Source organism: Rhodamnia argentea, chromosome 7 (genome assembly GCF_020921035.1).
Source record: "Rhodamnia argentea isolate NSW1041297 chromosome 7, ASM2092103v1, whole genome shotgun sequence".
Lineage (NCBI taxonomy): Eukaryota > Viridiplantae > Streptophyta > Magnoliopsida > Myrtales > Myrtaceae > Rhodamnia > Rhodamnia argentea.
The window spans coordinates 22,542,803-22,564,860 of record NC_063156.1 but is presented as its reverse complement, the minus strand read 5'-3'; the positions used below and the strand labels follow the sequence as shown (position 1 = coordinate 22,564,860).

General features: G+C 42.5%; 4 protein-coding genes and 1 long non-coding RNA gene across 8 annotated transcripts; 2 read left to right on the top strand and 3 right to left on the bottom strand.

Moving 5' to 3' along the window:
* Positions 1 to 122: 122 nt before the first annotated feature.
* LOC115734927 (cyclic dof factor 1-like) lies at positions 123 to 2,876 on the bottom strand. 2 transcript variants are annotated; one of them, XM_030665949.2, is made up of 2 exons: positions 2,548 to 2,876; positions 123 to 1,735 (listed from the first exon to the last, which is right to left on the bottom strand). In XM_030665949.2, the coding sequence occupies exons 1-2, from the start codon at positions 2,731 to 2,733 to the stop codon at positions 503 to 505; spliced, it is 1,419 nt and encodes a 472-aa protein (XP_030521809.2). In that variant the 5' UTR covers positions 2,734 to 2,876; the 3' UTR covers positions 123 to 502. The 2 variants fall into 2 exon arrangements, with proteins under 2 accessions (XP_030521809.2, XP_030521810.2); XM_030665950.2 differs by having other exon boundaries at positions 123 to 1,729.
* A 4,857-nt stretch (positions 2,877 to 7,733) lies between these two features.
* Positions 7,734 to 8,728, top strand: LOC115734947. The gene is made up of 3 exons (XR_007199204.1): positions 7,734 to 8,014; positions 8,123 to 8,181; positions 8,318 to 8,728. It is a non-coding gene; the product is annotated as an uncharacterized LOC115734947 (long non-coding RNA).
* A 731-nt stretch (positions 8,729 to 9,459) lies between these two features.
* LOC115734930 (GDSL esterase/lipase At1g74460-like) lies at positions 9,460 to 11,380 on the bottom strand. 2 transcript variants are annotated; one of them, XM_030665955.2, is made up of 6 exons: positions 10,940 to 11,380; positions 10,690 to 10,820; positions 10,369 to 10,608; positions 10,019 to 10,268; positions 9,633 to 9,917; positions 9,460 to 9,598 (listed from the first exon to the last, which is right to left on the bottom strand). In XM_030665955.2, exons 1-5 carry the CDS (start codon positions 11,190 to 11,192, stop codon positions 9,661 to 9,663), a joined length of 1,131 nt encoding a protein of 376 aa, XP_030521815.1. In that variant the 5' UTR covers positions 11,193 to 11,380; the 3' UTR covers positions 9,460 to 9,598; positions 9,633 to 9,660. The 2 variants fall into 2 exon arrangements, with proteins under 2 accessions (XP_030521815.1, XP_048138231.1); XM_048282274.1 differs by having other exon boundaries at positions 9,460 to 9,917.
* A 2,660-nt stretch (positions 11,381 to 14,040) lies between these two features.
* LOC115734928 (malate dehydrogenase, chloroplastic-like) lies at positions 14,041 to 17,699 on the top strand. Of its 2 annotated transcripts, none has more exons than XM_030665952.2 (2): positions 14,041 to 14,183; positions 16,194 to 17,699. In XM_030665952.2, the coding sequence occupies exon 2, from the start codon at positions 16,202 to 16,204 to the stop codon at positions 17,438 to 17,440; it is 1,239 nt and encodes a 412-aa protein (XP_030521812.1). In that variant the 5' UTR covers positions 14,041 to 14,183; positions 16,194 to 16,201; the 3' UTR covers positions 17,441 to 17,699. The 2 variants fall into 2 exon arrangements, with proteins under 2 accessions (XP_030521812.1, XP_030521811.1); XM_030665951.2 differs by having other exon boundaries at positions 14,097 to 14,301.
* A 292-nt stretch (positions 17,700 to 17,991) lies between these two features.
* On the bottom strand, positions 17,992 to 19,550 carry LOC115734721. Its single transcript, XM_030665619.2, has 4 exons — positions 19,432 to 19,550; positions 19,169 to 19,326; positions 18,722 to 19,077; positions 17,992 to 18,303 (listed from the first exon to the last, which is right to left on the bottom strand). The coding sequence occupies exons 1-4, from the start codon at positions 19,548 to 19,550 to the stop codon at positions 17,992 to 17,994; spliced, it is 945 nt and encodes a 314-aa protein (XP_030521479.1).
* Between the last annotated feature and the right edge of the window lie 2,508 nt (positions 19,551 to 22,058).

Sequence of the window (22,058 nt, the reverse complement as noted above, 5' to 3'; positions counted from 1 at the left end):
CATTGGTCCATGCTTAACCACATAAAAGGCGGAAGCTCTTTGGGCAAGACAAGATTAGATGAGAATAATACAGTTTTATTCGAGTGTCAACCTTCCTACAGAGAACAAGGCAATAGAAGGGCAAAAGGAAGCAATCATCTGAAAGTATTTATAATGATTCAGGAAGTTATGGTGCCGCGGAAATCTCCATATCTCCTCCTATACATTCAGAGCCACAAGTTGCATACATTATCAATGTACAAGACCAAAAGAAAAGCAGGCTAACTTCGTTCAGCAAAGGTAGATGTTTCCAAGGTTAAAAAGATTCACAAAACTAATCCACGTGAGAGCTCTGTGGATGGAATCTTCTTTATCTCTTCAAGTCTTGAGCAATGAGCACGCCATTTCGTGGGCTAATAATGTGATGCCCAAAGCTCTGCCCGTCGTTGCTCGAGTGAATGTGACAGTATCCTGCTCCGCAAAAACCACACGATTCTTCAATTTACAGTCATGAGCTGCTACATCAAGTGTTCTCATGGAAATTGAGGGATCGAGACAATGTCGCGGGATTAGCACACAAGTGTGGTGAGGTTTGGGCAGCTTTAACTTTGCCTTCTCCGGACTTTGGTTCGAAGGCCTTAATACCGAGGGCTGCCCATATTGAACTTTTGGCAGCCTCGCTGGGATCATCTATACGCAGCGTCTTCGGAACCAAAACGCAACCATTCTTCCGTCTTGGGGGTTCCACTTGTTCCAATGAAGTATCTGACTTAAGTGGCTCAGGTTCTCTCGAATGCTTTCCCAGTGTCGGCAAATTTGGACCAGAAGTTGTGGTCTTTTGGTTGCAAAAGGGTGACTGAGGTGACAAACAAGGAATGTTCCAGGCATTAGGAATAACACCACAAGCCCAAAAGGGTGCAGGGTAAAATGACATCGGTGGACATCCTGAAGGGCAAAAGGCGGGTGAGGACATCGTGGGATTCCATGGATAAGGCCAAGGAACGCCGGGAAGGCAAGGTATCTGCGTAGAAAATCCATTAACATTTCCCATCCCTTGTTCTTGTGGGAAATTTAGGCCTTTCTCATTCATGGAGTTCGATACTGTGACGGAGGAAGAGGTGGAGCTATCATCCCCATTTTCGAAGTCCTGAAACCCATTTTTGTAACCGTTTAACACTGTCGTCTTCTCGGCAATATTTGGGATGGGGGACTGAGAACTGCACACAGGGGAGTCCAAACCAAAGGTGAGGACGGCTCCATTGGTTCTCAAATGGCAGAGTTGAGCCCCATTTGCAGAATCAACTCTGGATGCTTGGAGAGCCTCGGAGATGGTGATGTGGCGATAACGTGTGGCAGCGTTCTTGTTCTTCCGCCGTCCCGCTCCCACGGGAACATTCCTCATAGTACCCCCCGCAGTCCAGTACCTTTGGCAGGCTCTGCAGAAGTGCCGGGGCTGATTGACATTGTAATTGTTGTAGTAACAGAATTTTGTGTCCATGCTGTTACAGCGCGGGCAAGGAAGGATCTTGTCTGGTTTCTTCAGGGTTTTCTCTTGCGAATTTTTGGGCGAGCCATTCTCTTCTCGTGCTCCAGCCTCAGGGATTTGCGTTTTCACACTCTCTTCATGAATAGAGGGCGTCATAGGGTTCACAGCCTCCGGAGAAGTCCCAGGGGGATTCAGTTCCGGAGAATTTGGATGTGGCTCACCCTTTTCTTGCATATTCTCAGGAGCCTTTTCAGCTGAAGCGTCCTGGAACTGTCACAAGTGAAAACATAATCAGGATTAATATGAAAACAAAGGATCGTAAGTAGTGAGATCGATCAGTAGGACTATAACATAAAACGAGCATGCAGACAACTCGCAGCAAGAACTAGGAGAATGAAGGGCAATCAGCAACAAGAATTGGAACTTTCAAAGCTTTTCTTCTGATTATAGGTTCTCGAGGAAACTTTGCTTTGGAGGGATTATGCTACCATCTGAACCTTTAGAAAAGTTCCAGAATCACAAATTTACAAACTTCATTAGCTTCACGTTTAGATATCTCGATTGCACAAGAAACCGCAGCTTTTAGGACCAAAACAAAGGGACAAAGACAAAGATCAGTTGAGCTGCTAGGAGAGAAACCTTTAGCAGATTGCAGAAGAACTAATTCCTACACGAAATCCCCATAAAAAAAAAAAGGCCTTTACGACCAGTAGCAGACATGTCAAAAGGCTGAAAACCTGAATTAAAAAGCTATCGCGCATGAGAAAAGGCAATTAATCAAACTATATTGAACCAAATCTGCAACTCTCCTAGTCCATATTTCCAAAGGAAAAAAGCTCAGATCTTCAGGGTATCTGGGGAAACTATTCAGCGAATTTAAGAAAGCGGCCAACCAACATTTGTCTGTATTCCTGAACCAACGATACTGAAACAGAGAACTCCCAGAGACAGAGCAGTATCCAAAAGAGCAAGCAAGCAGCCAAGAAAGAAACGCGAAAAAGCAAAATCGACCCATCAATCTTTAAACTGTTCAGAGAAATGGATAGTCATCAAAAAACGCCTTTTGAGTTCACCAAGCATACCTGCTCTGCGTCCTCTTCTTCCTCTTCCCCGTCATCTCCATCGTACTCTTCCTCTCCTCCTCTTCCTCCTCCATCTTCCCTCTCATCCGGTCTCGCCGCCGCAGGAACCGCGTCATCGGCGGCGGAGGAGGAAACGGGGATCTTCATGCCGAAGAGCTTGATGGCGGGGTCGTGGGTTTCTTGCATTTCCGGAGAGCCTGTGCGGGGAAACGGCGCCAAAGTCAAGCTACGACAATCTTTCGGGGGGTGGGTTTCTCTGGAGCCTCAGCTTACTTGTGCAAGATGCTCGTCTCGTCTTGCTTGGTTGGCATGGACAAAGTGCTTCGCTTCGTCGTCTGAGTTCTTGATCTTAAAACTCCTCAGTGGGGGAGGGAGGGAGGGAGGTCGTTGCCACGTCAGCCGGAGGCTCGATTTCCAGCCACATGTTTGTGTGGCCTTTAAGATTTTTTTTTTCTTTCTTTCTTTTTTTGACTCTACTCGGGGTGCACAGAAAGTGTGTGCTACTCCAATTTTGTCATTTTCTCTTTGAACAAAATAGACATTGGCGAACAGCAGGGGAATAATGACCCCGACCGATTTCTGTCCTCTGTCCCGACGTGCAATGCGGTCCTTTCATTAACTCGAATTTAAGGATAACAATAAATATTTTCATATATTTCAAAGAGTAAATCGAACATGTGACAAAAGTCTATGGACGATATTGAACAAATTAAAAGTTCAGAGACGACATTACACATTAAACTAATGTGTCGGGGACCACATTGGATAAATTTATAGTCGAAAGATCATATTACTTACTGAATCAAAGACCGAAAATCATTTGTGCCATTTACACAAATTAAAAAAAAAAAAGAGAGAGCTTGATGGGTGCACCAATCCATAGATGCACTTCGGATCATGCGGCGGTGGATATTGGAGTATTAAGGAAGGGCGTTGTCAGTCGAAATCACTTCATTTGACATGTTTGTTCGTGTTCCATCGACACCAATATCGATGGTCATTTTCGAACTCTGGTGACCACACCATAACCCGAGTTTCTCTACGAGACAACATCGATGAAAAAAAAAAATCCGATAATGATAAAGATGTGTGTATTTTGAATTAATATTTATACTGTGTAATTTTTTTATGGACGCGATCAATGGAGTGAGTTACATCGATCACAATTCGCTGTGTGAATCAAAGATTAGAGGCGCGTTTCATCATAAGTAATCTCATAACATATCAACCCTCGCTATGTAATCTATGCAAACCGAGTAATATACTCTCGTTGTATGGTTATTGCTTAACGGGTCTTAAATTACCAGTGTTATCCTCTCAATTAAGTACTTATGCCCTAAATAAAATGCATTGCATTGGGCCGATGGAATTTTGTAGTGTGAAATTTTAATGTGTATATATATACTGAGAGCCATTTCCAAAATAGTATATGAGGCGACGTATAAAAGACTACAAATGATCTAACTTTGATATTCAATAAGATTTTAATACGTCCGTCTATGTACTATTTCCAATAACTTATTCCAATATATTTAATATCGCTTGACGTCACGTAATTTTAACGACTCCACGAGTAATAACTTTTCGAATGTGTTAGTAATCTGAAATAGTAATTTTCCCAATTGCACTAGTATCTCGTCAATAAAAGTTGGCATTAGCTTTTTTTTTTCTTTTTTTCTTTTTTTGTAAGACAATCGGTAAATTGATGTTAATAACTTTTCAAACGGGTCAAGTAAACCCGATTCGTTTGCAGAATAGAACAAATGGATAAAGAACAAGGACTTTTCTAGGGACGGAGATTTATTAGACTAAAGATAATCTCCCTGGCCACATCAGCTCCCACGCACCCACCACGGGGCCCACAAAAACAAAAGCAAAAGCCGCGGTTCGGCCGAGCTGACCGATTAAAAAGAAAATCGAACCGAAACAACCGTTGGATTAAAAACACCTGTCGCTCTCCGACACGTGTCTCCCATCTACGTGGCAGAAGACATCCTCCCTCCCTGCCTCCGTCAAACTCCCCCCCAAGATGTCGACACGTGTCCCTAGGAAGGAAAAAGTGATCGTCTCTTTCCGTGGAAAAGATATCTTCGTCTCACGTGGAGGATAGAAAAGCTACCCGGAAGCATATCTTTTTCTTGGCTTAGGGCAAAAAGGTCAACTTACGCTTTGTATTAATCCAATAATTTAACCTCTGTAGAAAGACACTTTAGATGGAAAAACTGTGGGTAATTAAAATATCAATTATCTTCGTACCTAAAGTTGCTTTGATAATGGAGGACGGCCCGGTGGCCGGTTAAAGTGACTTTCTTTGACGTCATTGGATTCAGCCTAATCGCTACATGCGCAACTAAATAAAATTCGATTACCAGCGCCCTTCATGATCATCGTGCGGCCGGTGATTGCGAAAAACGAGGCCGCTTAAACGAATGGGTATGACAAAACGACGATGAAAGCCACGAAAGTGTCTCTCATTGTGGCGATGCACATTTTTCTCGTTTCCACGACTTTGTTCGTGCAATTTATTAACCCCGACCTCCTTAGCGTAAATTGGTAAGCCTTACCGATTTTCAATCTTTGGTCACGTGTTAAGCAGGTTGTGTGTCCGAAGGCATTTTATTGCGGGACTTAAACGAGAATGACAACAGGCACAACGGAAGATCTTAACTCGGGCCTAAGCCGAATGCTTTCCGACTAAAATTAAAGATCATCATAAACTACACCGATAAACCTGGTTTATCTTTTAGGAAATTCTAAGTTTTGTTTCAATTTGACTTGATCTCGAATTGCGGATAAAACGGAGATCTTTTAAAACCCTTTAGAGCGAACAGTGGAAGGAGGCTGAAGAACTAAAGTTGGGTCATGTTGTGGGCCTGTTGATAAGAGGGCCTTCTTTGTTGCCGGTTTGGGCCCAGAAAAGTCATTGAAGCCTATATGGAGACAAACTCATACCTCGGGCCAGTAGGCCCAATAACTTATGGGCCTATGAGAAGGCCCACTAGCTTTCTTCCCTGATGCTTATTTTCTTCCTTCCTTTCTCTTTTAAAACGACAAGGCAACCCGCGGGATCGGGTTCGATCGACCCATGAGAAAGTAGGCCTCATTGCTGGCTTAAAATAATTACAAAGGGGCCCGCTTGTGATTATACAAAGGAAAACGATATTAATAATCTCTAAACTCAATTGTAATTTGTAGTGTCATCTTTAAACTTTTAATTTATCCAATATGATCCTTCAAGTATCCATAATTGGTCAATCTAGTTCATAAAATTTCGATTTGTTCAATCTAGTCCATCAACTTATCAAATGGGTCCTTCAATACCATTCATAAGTTTATATGACTATACTATTGCGCAAAGTCTGGAATTTATTTTCATTTCGATCAATTCCGAAATAAATAAAAAAATCATGCTATCTTTTTCGGAAAATTTACACTAATAGTCGCTCACTTTGGGCCCAATAAACCAAAACAACCTTGAAACGACCGTAATGATTATAAGGATCAAATGGGTAATATAAATAAAAACATATTTCTTGCGCATTTAGAGTTATATCGGGTTGATATTCCTTTAATATTATAAAAGAGTGTTTTTCTAAGGTTATCTAAAAACTGTAAGAATTTATATCTAGGCATTCAAAATCATATCAATATAAATCTTGCTCGTAATCTTTTTTGGATATATAACATTTTTTCAAACTTTTGTAGTTTCGTGTTTTCTAGACTAAATTTAGTTAAACTTGTACAAATGAATTAAAATAGCAGGAATATCAATCCAATACAACTGCAAATAAGATTCTACATTTACTATAATAGAGATCATAAGCTAAAATATACTTAAATGGAGATATCACAAGATTTATGGTGACAAGAGATGTAAAAAGATAATAAAAATATAACATATATTTTGTTGATTAGGAAGTGAATTGAAAGGAGAAGATATTTTGAAATCCAGGCAATAGTGTAATTATGAAAATTTGTGAATAGTATCAAATGACTTAATTGACTTTCTATTACAAATTTAAGAAATTAGTTGTACAAATTGAAATATTAGGGATTAGATTGAACAAATAAAAATAATTTAGGATCTACAATGAACGATTATATTAGTATCATTTTTTTAAGGTAATTGTTAAATTGGGTACGAGAGAACTTCAGTTGCCCAAGCCCAAGAACAGAGTGACTCGCTCTTACCATCATTGGCAACTTAATAGGAGAAAAATAGGTAACTCACGAACAAAAGTTGGTAAATATATACAAGAACTTGTAAACTTAAGACATTAGTGCTATCGCACCATGTAGGTTGTTCGGCATTCATGTCAGCAATTTTTGATAAAAATTGACTAGATAGACTCGATTGATACAAGGTTAAACGAATGATGACTCAATTGGCATAATCAAAATGTTTAGGATTGAATTGAAGAAAAGTTCAATAGGCTTATGACTTTTTGGACAATCTTCCTAGTAAGCAACTCGAATAAAAATTGGCAAAACAAAATTAGTTGGTAATTTAACATGAGAAAAATAGGTAAACGAAAGTTGGCAAACGTTGGTGAGCAACTCGTGAATGAAACCCAAAATTACGTAGTAATTTGATTAAGGAAAACAAATTGTAAGTCATCTACAAAACAATCGGCATATTGATATAATGGTTAGTAAATTAAAGCATCGATAAGAAAGACAAATAAAAGTTGTTAGTAAACGAGAAAACTGTCCTAAGGAATTTAGTACTTCCATAAAAATATCAGTAAATCGCGAATACGTCATCGAAAAATCTTGTGATCAATAGAGTTTGCAAGGAACAGAACGGAACAATCGAATGATCGTTCAGGCAACCCTGTCTTGTTCCCAAAAGTTTCTGTAAGTCTCTTGGTTTCCAGCAAGGTCCTTGAATATTAGGTAACTAGCTTAATACTTAAGACACCATATAATTGTAATACCTTAATGGTTTAGTGCTTGATTTCCTCTAAACAATGGCTCAAGTTGGTGGTGCTGGAGCTTCAAATCCACATTGTGACACTCACCATCTTCTGTCATCTTCCACCATCTTCCACTTTCATCAGTGTGCTCCAACTTGATTTATGGCAATGGAAATCCCATGATCTCCCCTCCCCCCCACCAACATTGTTAGTGGCTTTTCACATGGAAGAGATTGCGACCGCAATCCACACTAGGTGTGAGAAGATCTGCAAAAGACAAATTTTCGCGTCGAGTCCCTCCGCTCTCCTTCCGCCTTTTTGACTCGAGGGTCGTGATCATTGCCGGCGGGAAGATCGCGGCCATCTAGAGAATTCTGCCATGTCAAACTATAAATTAATTCAGCGCTCGCTTCGAGTTCAGATGAGTGAGTGCAGCATCCGCAGATTCATGGATATGGAGACTTTCGGAGCAGGCACCCTTCTTCGGCTGCTCGTCGCTTTGCTCGGGATTTCTTGGATCATCTGTTCAACTTATGCAGTACCGGTTACAAGTAGTGTTGCAAGCATCCCTAGCTTGATCTCTTTTTCTGTGTTTTTAACTCCCTATCATCCTGTTTCCTTCTCTTTTCTCATGCAAAGTTCGCACTCCACGTTCGCAGGAACTGAAAGCCTAGTGCAAGAGGCTCGAGTTCATCAAGTTGTAAGCGATTTGATCCCGGTAGGAGAAAATTTAACGTGAAGACACTGAAGTTTTTCATTGTTCTCGAAACTGCAGGACATGTTCCAAGACTTGTCTTTAACATTAACTGACGCAATATTTTTTTTTTTTTTTTGGTCTCCTTAACAATCCTCAGAGGCCAGTGCAGGGAGGAGTTTCGGGTCTAGAAAGTATCAGTGGAAGGATGGGCATCGAGGTCAACGATTATCCGGGATCGGGGGCCAACAATCGCCACACGCCGACGCCCCAACTAGGGAGAGGTCCTTGAGGATGCATTGAATGTTGAGTTAAGATGTCTGAGCTAGTAGGTTTGAACGTAGTTCTCGGATATGTAGACACATTGTTTTACATCTAAGTGCAGTTGTTAACATAACGATGTTTCCTCTCTGTACGTAGCTGTAGAAATTTATCTTAGCTCTAAGGGGGAACGATGGATCTCTGTTGTGGAGATATCCCGTAGAAGTTGGAGAAGGCATGTCAAGAAATTTCCCAGTCTTTGATGTCGTAGGACTAGTGACGTGTTCGTTAATGTCAATGAGTTTGCCTGAATTGGAGAAACCATAATTGGTCGTATTAGTCGGTTTTGCCGAAACTATCTTCTCTGTAGAAAGAATAGGGAATAAACTAAATGAATGGATAGAGTCCGCTCGCGGTACTAAACCAGCAATAGGGAAACGCAGGTTTTTAATGTCAGTAGCTGACTCGAACAATCTGAAACGTTTAGCTTTTCTCTGCATACAACGGCCCCGTCCAAGTATCCTAACGACCCTTGTTGCGCAAGACACAGCCGCGTATCGTCAAAACCAGGGAAGCGCTTTGCAAAGGTTCGTTTCCACGAAATGATCGGTTTTGTTTTCCATAATCTCATCCTGTTTGTTCTTCTTTCATCTATTGTCTCTAGATAGTAAGTAGCACAGATTGCTCTCGGCAGCAATTGAAACAAATAAGGTCAGGAGTGCTCCTCATAATGGGCCACCACAGAGTTGACTCGCAACCAACAGGCTAATGAAATGCTAATCAGAGTAGCACCACGGCTAATCACACATTGCTTTCCATTAGCAGTTAAGCCCGTTAGTACGAATCTCCTTATCGCGAACCACAATGGAACTAATCGATTAACTAACTAGCAATTGAAAAGGCGGCATATGAAACTTCTACCATGTTGGAAATGGAAGCAACAGCAGAATCTGGTGTATATCTGTATCTGCTACGAGATAAAGTCTATTGAACAGCAGAATGGACCAGCAGTGCAGGAGATTTAAAACCGGGCAAGAAAAATTGCATGCAGAAGGTAGTGATTAGCAAGCACTTTATAGCAGGTTGGCAAGCGACACTTTGACAGAAACAAACACACTAGTACCAAAAATGTACTGTTGGTTAACATGATCTCGACCGCTGAACATTACTAAACGCGGTTCTCCACTAACTGAACAGTGGAACGAGCGTAAGTAGAGGCCTCTCTGCAACTGAAACAAGGACTTAACCTTGCGGCGATGGTGCAAAGGCTGGTGCAATGGCCGGTGCACTGGAAGGAGCATTGCCGCTGTTCACGCGTGAAAATCCAAACTTTTTTTTAAGTTCTTTAGCGACAATTTGGTTAGCGGTATCGGTTGGGTGGTACTCATCCCAGAACACATACTTGCTCCTGTCTTGACAGAGTGTTGATGCAGGAATACAAGTGAGGGCAGGCCTGATACTTCCAAAAGAACAGCAGGGCGAGTCCGAGTTGTTGAATCCTACACGCAAATAAGAAAGAGCAACACTCGATATTTTGCAGACGAGTAAAAAGAGAATAGACTGGTGAAATTTTCTAGATAAATGGTAGAGCAAAACTGACCATATTTATATGGGTTGCTTATTACATCGTTGACAACATCATAAGCATCGGCGAATCTGTAGCTGGCATTGGTGAGTTTGCCTGACATTTTCTCCAGCATCTGGCTTGTGGCGCGATTGAAGCTGAGCGCCAATTTGTTCGCCCTATCTTGACAGTCCCCCGATGAACTCAACACCCTTTGGAGCGGAATGCAGCCCATCGGCCCCAACCCGAACACCATTAGCTGCCTCGCCCCTAAGCTGTGCAATAACTATGAAAAGTGCACACTTCCAAGTCAACAATCTCATCAACTATGAAATGCAGGGAAGTTGTGTATCACGTTGACTGGATTTCAGTATGGAGATCATTACCTCAAGTTGTCCCTGGAGTGTCTCGGTCAGATAATCGATGAAGGCATCATCGTTGTATTTCCACGAATCGCTGTAAACTGGCATCAGGTAATTGTTGATGAAGTCATTGCTTCCTAAGGCGACGACATACCGGGATTCTTGGAAGAACTTCTGAGCTGCATCCGTGCCGATCTTTTTCCTGATCATTTGCTGCGTTCCATGGAAGAGCTCGATTTGCTTGTACAGAGAAAACCTTTGAATCTGCAAGAAGTCGTGTGAATCAGTCAAAAGCTCTCGAGAAAATAGCCAGGAAGTATGTCTTAACAGCGGTCAGGTTCTTACAAAGTACGTCCCTGTTTCATTCAAGATCCCTCCACCTCCTGAGGCATAGTTCACTCCGTTTTCCAAAATCATGTCCTCCGTTAGAGACGGATCGAGATACGGAGGCGGCCTCGGAAGACCCATTTCGTCGCCTGCGGCAAGATCGCACATTTACATCAACAGCTCTCGAATTAAACCAATTACAGCCATGAGAGCCCGATTAAATCTAGTTTAAGGAAGTTAAAAGGACAAGTGTTGTCTCTTCTCTTACCAATGAAATCTGCAACAGTGCGGCCATTGCTGAACCTCCCATTAGGGAGTCCATTGCCAAAATCGATGCCGTACCACGGCAAGTTGGCCTTGGCGAGGCTTCTCGACATCCGGTTGTTGTTGCCAACGTCGGAAAGAGAGTCCCCGAAAATGAACTGCACGACCTTGGAATCGCATCCATTAAGCGATGTCCCGAGGATGGTTACTATCAATGTCGTTAGCACCAAAACAAACTTCATATTCGAAACAGACATTTCAAGAATTCAGATATCTTAATGAAGCTCTGCTCTGTTCTGTGCTTCTCTGAAAGCTTGGAGAGGTGGGGGGTTTTAAGTGATTCCGTGCACAAAATTTTGACAAGAAACCAGGAAACGAACGTCTCCCAGGTTTTGTTGATGAACCAACTGTTCGATTATTCAAACCTACTGTATCTACTTCTTGGAATGAGAAACGGAGAACATCGCCCTGGAATTGTCCCTCTCTCTCTCTCTCTCTCTCTCTGTCACGCCATACTTGAGAGCTGTCAGGACGCAGCAGAGCACAAGGAGGACATGTGTAGAGTCCTGGGTTGCGCTTGACCAGACCGCAAAACGATGGAGAAATTCGTTTGACTAAGGAAGAGGATGATTCAGGGTTTTTGAACATCTCTAGAACCGTCCCTGGTATCGTCTGGGGAGGGGGTGAGTTCACCTAACATACATGCGTTACGTGCGTGAAGAAACATCAAAGCTTGTTTCTTCGTTCGTCGTCGCCATGACCGACTTGTTATTGCTGCTCCGGAAGAACGTTCACGACGCCTGCGCCTACAAAGATTTAGGGAAATCCATTCGACGCCCAGTTTCCGGTTTGGTGCAGAGGTAGCTTCCTCCAGAGATGCACGTTTTCGATTGGGCAAGGTGTTTGGCCAAGCTTGTCAATGAGCATTTCTTTACCTATCCCGTTAAAATCCAAAGTATTACTCGAAAGTTAAGAGATCACGAAAAAATTAACATGAATTTGAGTGTGAATCCCTTTTGTGTTACATTTACATGAATTAGCATCGAACGATGCCAGCCTCACTCAGATTTGGGCAAGGCTGCCTTGCCCCGCGAATGGTCTAGGCAAGACTAGCCTCGTTCGCAACCCCTTGTTGGCAATCGGCAAGGGTCCGACGACGCTCGCTGGCCACAACAAAGAAAATTAAAAATTATTCACGTCAACGCCGGTCGTGTACCGTTGGATAGTCGGCATTGACATCGGTAGTTTCTTTCTGGTCAAAATTGATTAGATGGACTCCATTGGCAAAATACAAAAAAAAGGTTTAGGACTCAATTGGCCAAATTAAAAAGGTTCAAGATTGAATTGACAAAAGTACGATAATTCTAGAATTTTTTGGACAATTTTCCCGTTGATTTGGAACGAAATCTTCTCACCTAGGGATCCATCCACCCCGAAATTGGAATGAGCCCAATGGGCCATTGACATCAATCTAGTATCCACAAAGAAGAGTTAAAGGGCTTGAAAGAACCAGCTGAAGTGGGGTAGCTTTCGGGTCCATCGAGCGGGTCAATTTCTGCCCAAGCCCAAGTTCGATTCTCGAATATGGAGACTCCGGATCTTTTCCTTTTTTTCTTTTTCTTTTCTATTTCTCTCTAGTCTTTGTTTAATGCAGTTGACGGCGATGGGATGCCCCAAGTCGATAAAGTAATTGCAACTTGATCTGATGAAGGAACGGAAAGAGTGGGATCAAAGCCGCATGATGTCGTAGTGAATAGACGGACTCCCTTTTCCATTAGCCCTAGAGTATTCTCAAGAGACGCAAACGTGATCGATCGATATTGCTATTTTAAGCCCAAGGGAGGAACCGAACCAAACCAAACTCAGGTCATCTTGAGCACGCTTGGTATTGTGGATTTCAACTCAAGGAAATGCTTGAAGCAACGGGCAAACTATTTCTCGAAAAGTCTTTATTCTCTCTTTTGATGTTAATGTTGACCCACATCGTGCACTCTTTTATGTCCCTAGATTCAGAGTTGCGTTTGCTCGACGAAAAATGAATGATTTAAAAAATATTTTCTTAGAAATGTTTGTTACTATCGACGGAACGTTATGTTTAAGTATTTTTTTTTTGTATGATGAGAATATTTTAATTTCATTCATTATTGCGAGCGATTATTTTTAGACAAATGTTTTTCGGATCATCTGTTTTTTTCGCGAAGCAAACGCACCCCTAGGTAAGGAACCACGGTGTCTAGTGCATTTGGCGAGACTAGCTTCTCGTCGCGTGTTTGACATCGGTGTCGACCGATACCATTCCGGAGCTTTTTGAAAGTTCGATCAAATAGATGGATTCAATTGAAGTATTGGTGTGGCGATTATCAGAATATGTTTTAATCGGATTTCCTTGAGTTTGGCCTATTCAATCCTGCTTTTTCCGGTTCAACTAAAGTCGCCTTGTGATGTGGGAGCATCAAGGTCCAACCGGGAGACATCGTTCTTAGATGAAGTTTCGGAGAGTTGGAAAATAAAGACTCATCCAACTAAGTCAAATGTTTTCCGATTCGAATTGGTTTCCTCTTTTGAGTAGGTTTCCCAATTTAATGTTTCCTAATTAAGTCTCTCAATTCTTTGTCCAAGATTCCAATTAAACGGGCAGTGAACCTTATAGTTTTGTTTTTGTATCCTTATTTTTTTCGTGTCAAACACTTTCGTTCAGTCGAACACGTTCGGCAATTTCACCCAATCTCATCACGCATCACTTCGAAAGCTGGTTGGATTTCTAACATAATTTTCGCAAGGCTGCCGTCAAGCGTTAAAAAAAAAAAATTGACATCTGACAGCTTGTTACTTATAGACTATCCTCTTGAACTGCTAATTGATTATTTGGAATGTACAACCCCAAAGCAAAGACTCTGTGATAAATGAAGGAAGAAGCTACAAGCGACGATCAAAATGTAGCCGTTGAAAAACATGGCAAAACCAACGGCTCAGATCTGCTGGAATATAAGAACACGAACAAACGCAGATTCTGATTCTCGGCACAGCGACGGCGCATCCAGGAGATGGCATACGACTTGGGCATCCAAAAAGCGGAAAGTGACTACAGAAGCGGCTCGTGCACCTGTGTATACACGTACCCACCCGTATACAATTTGTTTTCCTTATAGACTGGTATTTTCTTTTGGGTAGTTGTCGAAGGGAGTTTGGTTTTCTCGAGGCTCTTCGGCGGAGAAACTAACGCCACCGAACGCCAAGAAAAAAGCCGAGTGAGTCTTTCTTGTTAATCCGTCCCTCCTTTCTCTCCATTCCCTGGTAATAGAATCCGCTTTTCATTTCTGGGTCGTGTGAAAGATCGAAGCTTTTGGTCTTGTCTCGCTGTTTCTGGTAAAATTTCTCCTTCTCTTGCCCTGTTTTTGAGGTTCATTTCGTCGGCCCTGAATTTGCGCGCGAACAAGATTTTTGGATTCGCGATTCGTCACTGCTCAGTTGGTTTTGCCAGGGCGCCATCTTGGTTGTCCTGCTTAGGATGGCGATCTTGATGTTCTTTTGTTGAATGATGATTGACGAGTGTGTGTCTGGTTTATCCGGATCACCGAGCTTTGTTCTTGCAGATCTGATTTCGCCAGCTTTGACTCGTGTTGTATTGGCTTGAACTTGCGGTGTTCCTTCATTTTGTAGAATTGCAAGAATCTGCTCTCACTGCCGTGAAAATGAAAGGCTGAATAGGATCCTGCTACATTCTTGTGTTTCGTGAGATTTTCGTTATTGGGCTAGTCTTCTTGATAGGTGCATGCAAGGTTGTAATGACTGACCGCTTGGGTATTCATCTTGTCTGCTGAACTGGTTACGTTAAGTGGTATTGACTAAACGCCGATCCTGTTTTGCTGTGGCTGCAAACACATCCAATCTGGTTTATATGGTTCTCTCTTTTCTTTAGGCAAAAAACAAGCTGTAAAGTGTAAAGGATTGCTTCTATGCTTATAAAAAGTTAAGAACAGGAAGCCTTTTTTTTTCCACCTATTTCTGTTTGTTGGTCAGGTATAGCTGGTTTTATTGCAATGCATGTCCAGTTGCTATTGAAATTGCTTTTCAACCATTTGCTTAACTCTCATCGACCCTTTCTGGATATTTGAGTCTTTTCTCAACAGATTCTATGTATTTCATCATGACTCGAACTTTGAGGCCTTAACTCTTTTTTTTTCCTTAAAAGAGGAAATATCAGTAGGTGCCCCACAGGCTAGTCTGTCATCAGAAATATGTCAAAGGATATGAAGCTTACAATATTAGGTGCCTTCTTCTTAGGACTGGACTTTTGGGATTGTGTCTCACTGGTCATGCTTCCTTAGATAAGAATGGCGATGCTGATTACATTTGTGAACCTCTGGAACTTTCATACTGCAAAATGGGAACTTGAAATGTTTAGATTTGTTGGAAATCAATTTTTATTGGGATTTGCTATGCTGTTGTTATAGTATGTCTGCCATTGTTTTTACCTAACTTCTAATAAGATATGTGTATCCATCTCATATACAAACTCTAGAATTCCCTGGCTGCAATTATGCTAGGAGTTTTCTACTTGAACTAATTTGTTCACTAATCTAAGGGAGATTTCACTACAACTAATTCGAGTCGTTTTATATCTTCCTTCTCTACCTTGAGATTTGCTGGTTTTGAGAGAACAGGAAATTGTATCATTATCTATATATCCTCCTTCGTATTGACTGAGAGCCAACTTGTTGGGTCATTCGATGTATCTTCCCTTTTTTGCAATAATGTTGACAATTATAGCTCACACTTCATTTCTGAATGTTCTGAGAACTTTTTGCAATATAATTTCTGCTTGAGAGCCCTTATATTACCCAATACAATGTTGCCACTCCATGAATGATTGAACCAATTGGGATGTACAATAACCATTTACTTTATTTGGAGCATTTACTAGTTACATAGTGGTAGAGCTGTTGTGCTCCTGTGATTCCTAATTGGTTATCCTTTTATCTTTTGATGGACACAGCCTAGTCTAGATCAGAAACTGAGTATGACTCATACTATACTTCTATCTTTTCAAAGTAGGCTGACTCATTTGCGGCCTCTAGAGGAGTAGATTACCTATTGAGTATTCCTTGGTGCAATATATCGTCACTTCTTTTGTCCATATACATTACCTTTCACTTAAGGCCTTTCGTAGACTGGTTGATTGCGACTAGTAGTTGCACATCTTCTTCTATGCTTGTTTTGTGTCAATGGAAAGTGCTATGACACGTAATTTTTGGCAGAGTGCAAGATGGCAGCATCAGCAGCAGCTTCCATGTCAATCGGATCAACAATCTCTTTTGGCAATAAAACTGGTCACTTTCCTCAATCAAAACCTTTTGGAGTGAAAATCAGCTCACAGAATTCTTTCACAAGTTTTAGCTGCCTCAAGGCAGTGAAATCTGTGAGCTGCGAAGCAGACTCATCCTTCTTGGGCAAGGAAACAACTTCAGCTCTAAGACAATCTTTTGCACCGAAAGCCCAGAAACAAAACCAGAATTTCCAATATCAACTCCAACCACAAGCATCATACAAAGTGACGGTTCTTGGTGCAGCTGGTGGGATAGGTCAACCTCTGGCGCTTCTAGTCAAGATGTCCCCCTTAGTTTCAGCCCTTCACCTTTACGATATAGCTAATGTGAAGGGAGTTGCAGCTGATCTTAGCCACTGTAATACTCCTTCTCAGGTTCTGGATTTCACAGGAGCCTCTGAACTTGCCAATTCCCTGAAAGGTGCTAATGTAGTAGTCATTCCAGCTGGTGTTCCGAGAAAACCGGGCATGACCCGTGATGACCTGTTCAACATAAATGCCAACATAGTGAAGACCCTTGTTGAGGCTGTAGCAGATAACTGCCCTGATGCCTTCATCCACATCATCAGCAACCCGGTCAACTCAACTGTGCCGATTGCAGCAGAAGTTCTCAAGCAGAAGGGTGTTTATGACCCGAAAAAGCTATTTGGCGTCACTACACTCGATGTTGTTCGAGCAAATACTTTTGTCGCTGAGAAGAAGAACCTGAAACTCATTGATGTTGATGTCCCTGTTGTGGGTGGACACGCCGGAATCACCATTTTACCCTTGCTCTCGAAGGCAAAGCCTTCGGTTAGCTTCACAGATGAAGAAGTGGAGCAGCTGACTGTTAGGATCCAGAATGCTGGGACTGAAGTGGTGGAGGCGAAGGCTGGCGCAGGGTCAGCCACACTTTCCATGGCATATGCTGCCGCTCGATTCGTGGAGTCTTCCCTGCGCGCTTTGGATGGAGATGGGGATGTCTACGAGTGCGCCTTTGTTCAGTCGGATCTCACCGACCTCCCATTCTTCGCGTCCAGGGTTAAGCTTGGGAAGAAAGGGGTCGAAGCACTGATTCCCTCTGACCTCCAGGGGCTGACGGAGTATGAGCAGAAGGCCTTGGAAGCACTAAAGCCCGAACTAAAGGCCAGCATTGAGAAGGGCATCGCGTTTGTCCACAAGCAACCAGTTGCTGCTTAAGATCGCAGATGTGAAGCGCTTAAATTTTCTCCCTATACTATAATCATTGGAGGTAAACTAAACTGATAACTGCTGGTTGAGTTTTATGTCGATTTATCCGGATCTTTCGTTTTGTTGGGAACTCAGAGCGGTTTTGTTTTCTTTCATTTTCTCGAGAATTTCCTGATGTCGTCGATGCCATGTATTCAGGATTTACGAGTATGTAGGAGCTCGGAAGTTTCAGAATAAGAACCCCGTGGTAGCAGGCCATTTTCCATCATAAATTACTACAGATTCTCCCGCTTTGTTGTTCTCAAAATTCTGCTATAAGCGATTTATGTTAACTACTTGATATCATCTCTTCTGGGATACATTTATGTGGGTTTTCTAAGGCCTGGAGATGGCTGCGGAGCATATCATAAGTTGGGTCCTGGTGATTGCTAATCCTGCATATGATTGTTTATAACAGCAAACGTTGTATCATTGTTAGCAAACCGAGGTGGACAGCACATAATCTTCTCCCCTGACATTTCGCCGGATCAAACGGGGGCCTTTTCTCAGATTTTTGACTATCATATGGTGCTACTACATGAAGGAGAGTCGTCAAACAAGAGAGATCTCACGTCCTCCTCATCCGCAAAACCCGCGCTCATGCCGTCATCTTCCGCGGTCGCGCTGCTTCTGGAAGAAGTGCTTCCTGAGTCCATCAGTCCAACCAGCTTCCTCTTCTTGTAGTTCGCTTTGAAACAAGCTTGTCTCAGCCTCTTTGTCTTGTCCTCTAGCTGTATGTCCGGGATTTCCTCCATCAGCTTCTTCTCTAGCTCGAGCAAATTCACAACCTTTCCAAGCTGCTCCTCGTTCTCCGAGCCGCCTCCTCGCATTTCCTGCCCACCCAAAGCCATCTCGAGTAATAAAAACATCGGGAGACCCGAACCCGAAAAGGCGGCTATGTCTCAGGTGTGTTTTTAAGGTCAGAGATCCATGTGGTCGAAGTCGGCTTTGTCTTTTCACGCCCAAGCAGGCAGGTTTCTTCTTGCCCTTGCGAATTCTAATTCTATGCATGATTTTTTTAACTGAATGCGTAGCGTTTTTGCACGACTCGCTTGATTCAATTGGATACAATCAAAATTGAAGCGGAACTAATCCATGTCCACTTTTGAAACCGATCTTTACGCTAGAATTCCTCAAACAGATGCGAGGTACTGGCTTCCACTTATGTATGTTCACTCGAACGCCACTGAATCTCTCTGAATACAACAGCTTAAGGCAAAATAAAGATAGGAAGCGAATGAAAATAAAGACCTGGACATTCTTGATGAGAGTTTGGAGGCTCATCAACTTCCGGTGGGGCCACCGGCGGATGCCTAACTCTCGACACCGTTTCTTCAAGAGGGTCAACCCGATGTTGAGCTCCTTCGCCGCTCGAGTTATCGGCATGTAAAAGTACTGTGATATCTGCTCCCTCGACAGCATTCTGCTGTTGCCGTAGCTATAGCTCTTGCCTTTCGTGAGTCTCTTGTCGTCACCACCTGCTTCGCCGTGCCCATTTTCTTGGCCACTGTTATGGAGATACAGAACACGTTGCTTGGGCTCGTTCTGTGCACCCATCTCCTTGAAGATCACGGTCCCATTTGCAGAATAATCTTCAATATCAAGACCTTCCGCAACATCAACAGTTAGGGCACATAAAATCACATAAAAATAATGAAGAACAGATCAAAACTGCTGGTGTTTCGCTGCCATGGCTACCTTGAATAGCATCGTGCGGGTTGTGCTCAAAATCGAAAATTTGAGGGCACAAAGGATCGGGCGGGAAGCTCGTGATCAGAGGAGGAGCTTCCCAGAGGCTCTCTTGATGATCAAAGGGCAAGCAATAGTTCCACTCCAGTGTCGCACATCCGTTCCCACTGCACAATACCAGAACCGGGGATCAAATATTTCGGCGATCGCGCACTTGACGGAGCAAAAGAACTTGAGAAACGATCGACAAGAACGAACAGGAAAGCGAAAACCAGGACATAACATAGTACCCGAAGTCGGGGGAGAGGAGGGTTGGGAAGAAGAAGGGGTCATCTTCTTCTTTGGCCACTGCTTCATAGTTGCACCAGGACTTGAGTGACCTTCTCGCCATGAAAAGAAAATCTCTGACGACTTCACGTACCTAAACCTCTTCACACAATCGCCATATTAAATGGATCCGAATTGTGAGGGAGTGGGCGTGGATAAATACATACGGTGAAGGAGAAGACGACGAGACGCACACACGCATTCGAGTTGTCTGTCATGAATGAATCTCGATTAATCTTCTCGGCGATCGTGCGCCGTCGGGCCATGCACGAATCGATACACTTCATTCATTACCCATCGTCGCAAATGTCTCCGGGAGTTACAAGATTACGATGATGATAATCTTGAGAGAGAGAGAGAGAGAGAGAGATTACGAGGTATCTTGGTAATAATGATGGCGGCGAAACACGACGATGGGAGACTCTTATACGTCGGATCGCCAGTCCAAAGAATCGATTTCAAGGCTTGAGGAGCGGGACATGATCAAAGATTCACTCCCTCCAAGATCGTTTAGGCGTTCTAAGATTGCTGTTTCGATAGATACCTTCGGTGTTCATGCAATGGTATCATGCAGGCGGATTACGATGGTTTTGGATTTGCGTGAGGTGGGGTTTGCCACCGATGTATCCCCATGTATGTGTGCCACTTCCATCGTCAGTTCTTAATCAAACTTTTTGCTTTTTCTCTTGGAGATGCAATACTAAATCACCCACTCAATAAGTCCTAAACCTATTGTTCGAATGTCAATTCAGCGATTTTCGACAAATATTGACCAGAATAACTACATTGAAATTTCGTGCAAAAATTCCATACTAAATTGGCAAATTTGAAAAGTTTAAGACAGAATCGACATCCGTACTATATGTTTATGATTGATTACATAGCTTCCCCTACTAATTATCGTTCCAAAGGACGTGAGATGATTTGCGATTTCCAAAGTCCAGTTATTTATACCTAATGTAGGTAGTTATTTTTCTAAACCAATACCACGAAAACCTTGAAGACAGATGGAGGTGGGGACATAGTTCATGTACCAGCTTGATCCATGACATGAGAAAACCTATTTGGTCCACCATTATTTCGACTTCACCTATTAACATTGCCGTTACAATGGTGCATGACACACCGGCTAGACCGATCCAAGCTTAAATTTACCTATAATCACTGTAGGACGTATCGCCGATCAATCTAATGGGTACAAAATCGATGACAACGTCTCATCTATTAACCCGATGTAGCATACATTAGCTTCAAGATACGTACAGTTAAAGCGCGGTGAATTATTTCATTTCGGCAAATACCCATCTTCGCGCACTATTTTATAGCGTCTCATGACACTGTATCGGGTAATCAAATAGCGAGATGTCCCTAAGTTTGAAACTCTAACGGTTTCCTAAGTAATATCAAATCCATATTTTGAAAAAGTACACTCGAATCTTGACAAGTGTTTGCCAATGTGACTTAATTACAAGCGAAATCACTTGACAAGTACATAATGCCAAATTCGAAGTATTATGAGATTCGTTTCTCTTTTCCTTTTTTGCCGTGAAGAACCACATTGTTTTCTGCACCAGCATGAATAGTTGCGTTGCCTTTGGCCTCGAGTCTTCCTTTTGTAACAGCAATCATGATTACGTAACTCGCCGTTTTCAACTTCTCATTCCCCAGAAGATAATCATTAATTAAGATCTTCATTAGGGAGGTCACGCTGCCCGACTCAATAATTACTGCAAAAGCTTATACCGAGAAGATAAATTTTTTTTTTTAAAAAAAAGAGAAGAAACGAATAAATGAAAGAACAATAATCTCTAATCGTGGATCGGCTAAGTAATTTTCCAATGAATAGGCACTCTAAGTGTGATCGGTTACGGTCATTTACATATGATTAAGAAGCTAATTATTGATTATAATTATTTGGGTACGATTTTTTTTGTATATTTTTGGATGATTTATGTTCCCTTTATTATCTCCTCAACGGACTGCCGTCACGGATTAACTGCATGATAAATTGAAGATCAAATCAAACCAAACCAACCACGGCATCACTTTCAAGAATTCCGCTAGTGCTATAGTCCCAAGCTAATTGATTGTCGTCCTTCGTCTCGAACCGAAATCTTTCCCACACCTGCATACGCATGACTATTGAGAACAAGTCGAACCGGAATGCAAAGAGAGATCCGATTCCAATGAGATGAAAACACGTTTGATCGACAGGGAGATTGCGAGAATTGTACACGCACCGGGACTTTATCGAGTGAGTGAGTAAAAAATGCGACCGAACGTGACATAGGAGTTCTTATATTCCAATTAGACCTTAACCATGCGGTACACGGGTTTCCTCCGATATCAGAGTGGGAAAAACAATATCAAACGCCGCCACAGCTTTACACGACGGAGAAAAAGCACGAACTGCGGAGAGAAAATCCGCACGCCGACGACAGGACAGGACACGACATGCTCAGCTCCCTTCTATTCTCAAGGCGGGCTTCTCGTGGGTTTTCGAGTTGGGACGAAAAGGGAAAAGTGCCGGGCAAGGTCCAAGCCCATCCCTTCTTTCAAGCCACTTGCTTCT

Excerpts from the sequence above, each read along its gene's own strand:
- LOC115734721 (XM_030665619.2), bottom strand. The coding sequence starts at position 19,550 with ATGGCGAGAAGGTCACTCAAGTCCTGGTGCAACTATGAAGCAGTGGCC. Across the intron at positions 19,327-19,431 it reads GGGTACTATGTTATGTCCTG|TGGGAACGGATGTGCGACAC; the intron begins GTTTTCGCTTTC and ends GGTATTGTGCAG. Across the intron at positions 19,078-19,168 it reads CCCGCACGATGCTATTCAAG|GTCTTGATATTGAAGATTAT; the intron begins GTAGCCATGGCA and ends ATGTTGCGGAAG.
- LOC115734928 (XM_030665952.2), top strand. The coding sequence starts at position 16,202 with ATGGCAGCATCAGCAGCAGCTTCCATGTCAATCGGATCAACAATCTCT.
- LOC115734927 (XM_030665949.2), bottom strand. The coding sequence starts at position 2,733 with ATGCAAGAAACCCACGACCCCGCCATCAAGCTCTTCGGCATGAAGATC. Across the intron at positions 1,736-2,547 it reads AAGAAGAGGACGCAGAGCAG|TTCCAGGACGCTTCAGCTGA; the intron begins GTATGCTTGGTG and ends CACTTGTGACAG.
- LOC115734930 (XM_048282274.1), bottom strand. The coding sequence starts at position 11,192 with ATGTCTGTTTCGAATATGAAGTTTGTTTTGGTGCTAACGACATTGATA. Across the intron at positions 10,609-10,689 it reads ATGAAACAGGGACGTACTTT|ATTCAAAGGTTTTCTCTGTA; the intron begins GTAAGAACCTGA and ends GACTTCTTGCAG. Across the intron at positions 9,918-10,018 it reads AAGCAACCCATATAAATATG|GATTCAACAACTCGGACTCG; the intron begins GTCAGTTTTGCT and ends ATTTGCGTGTAG.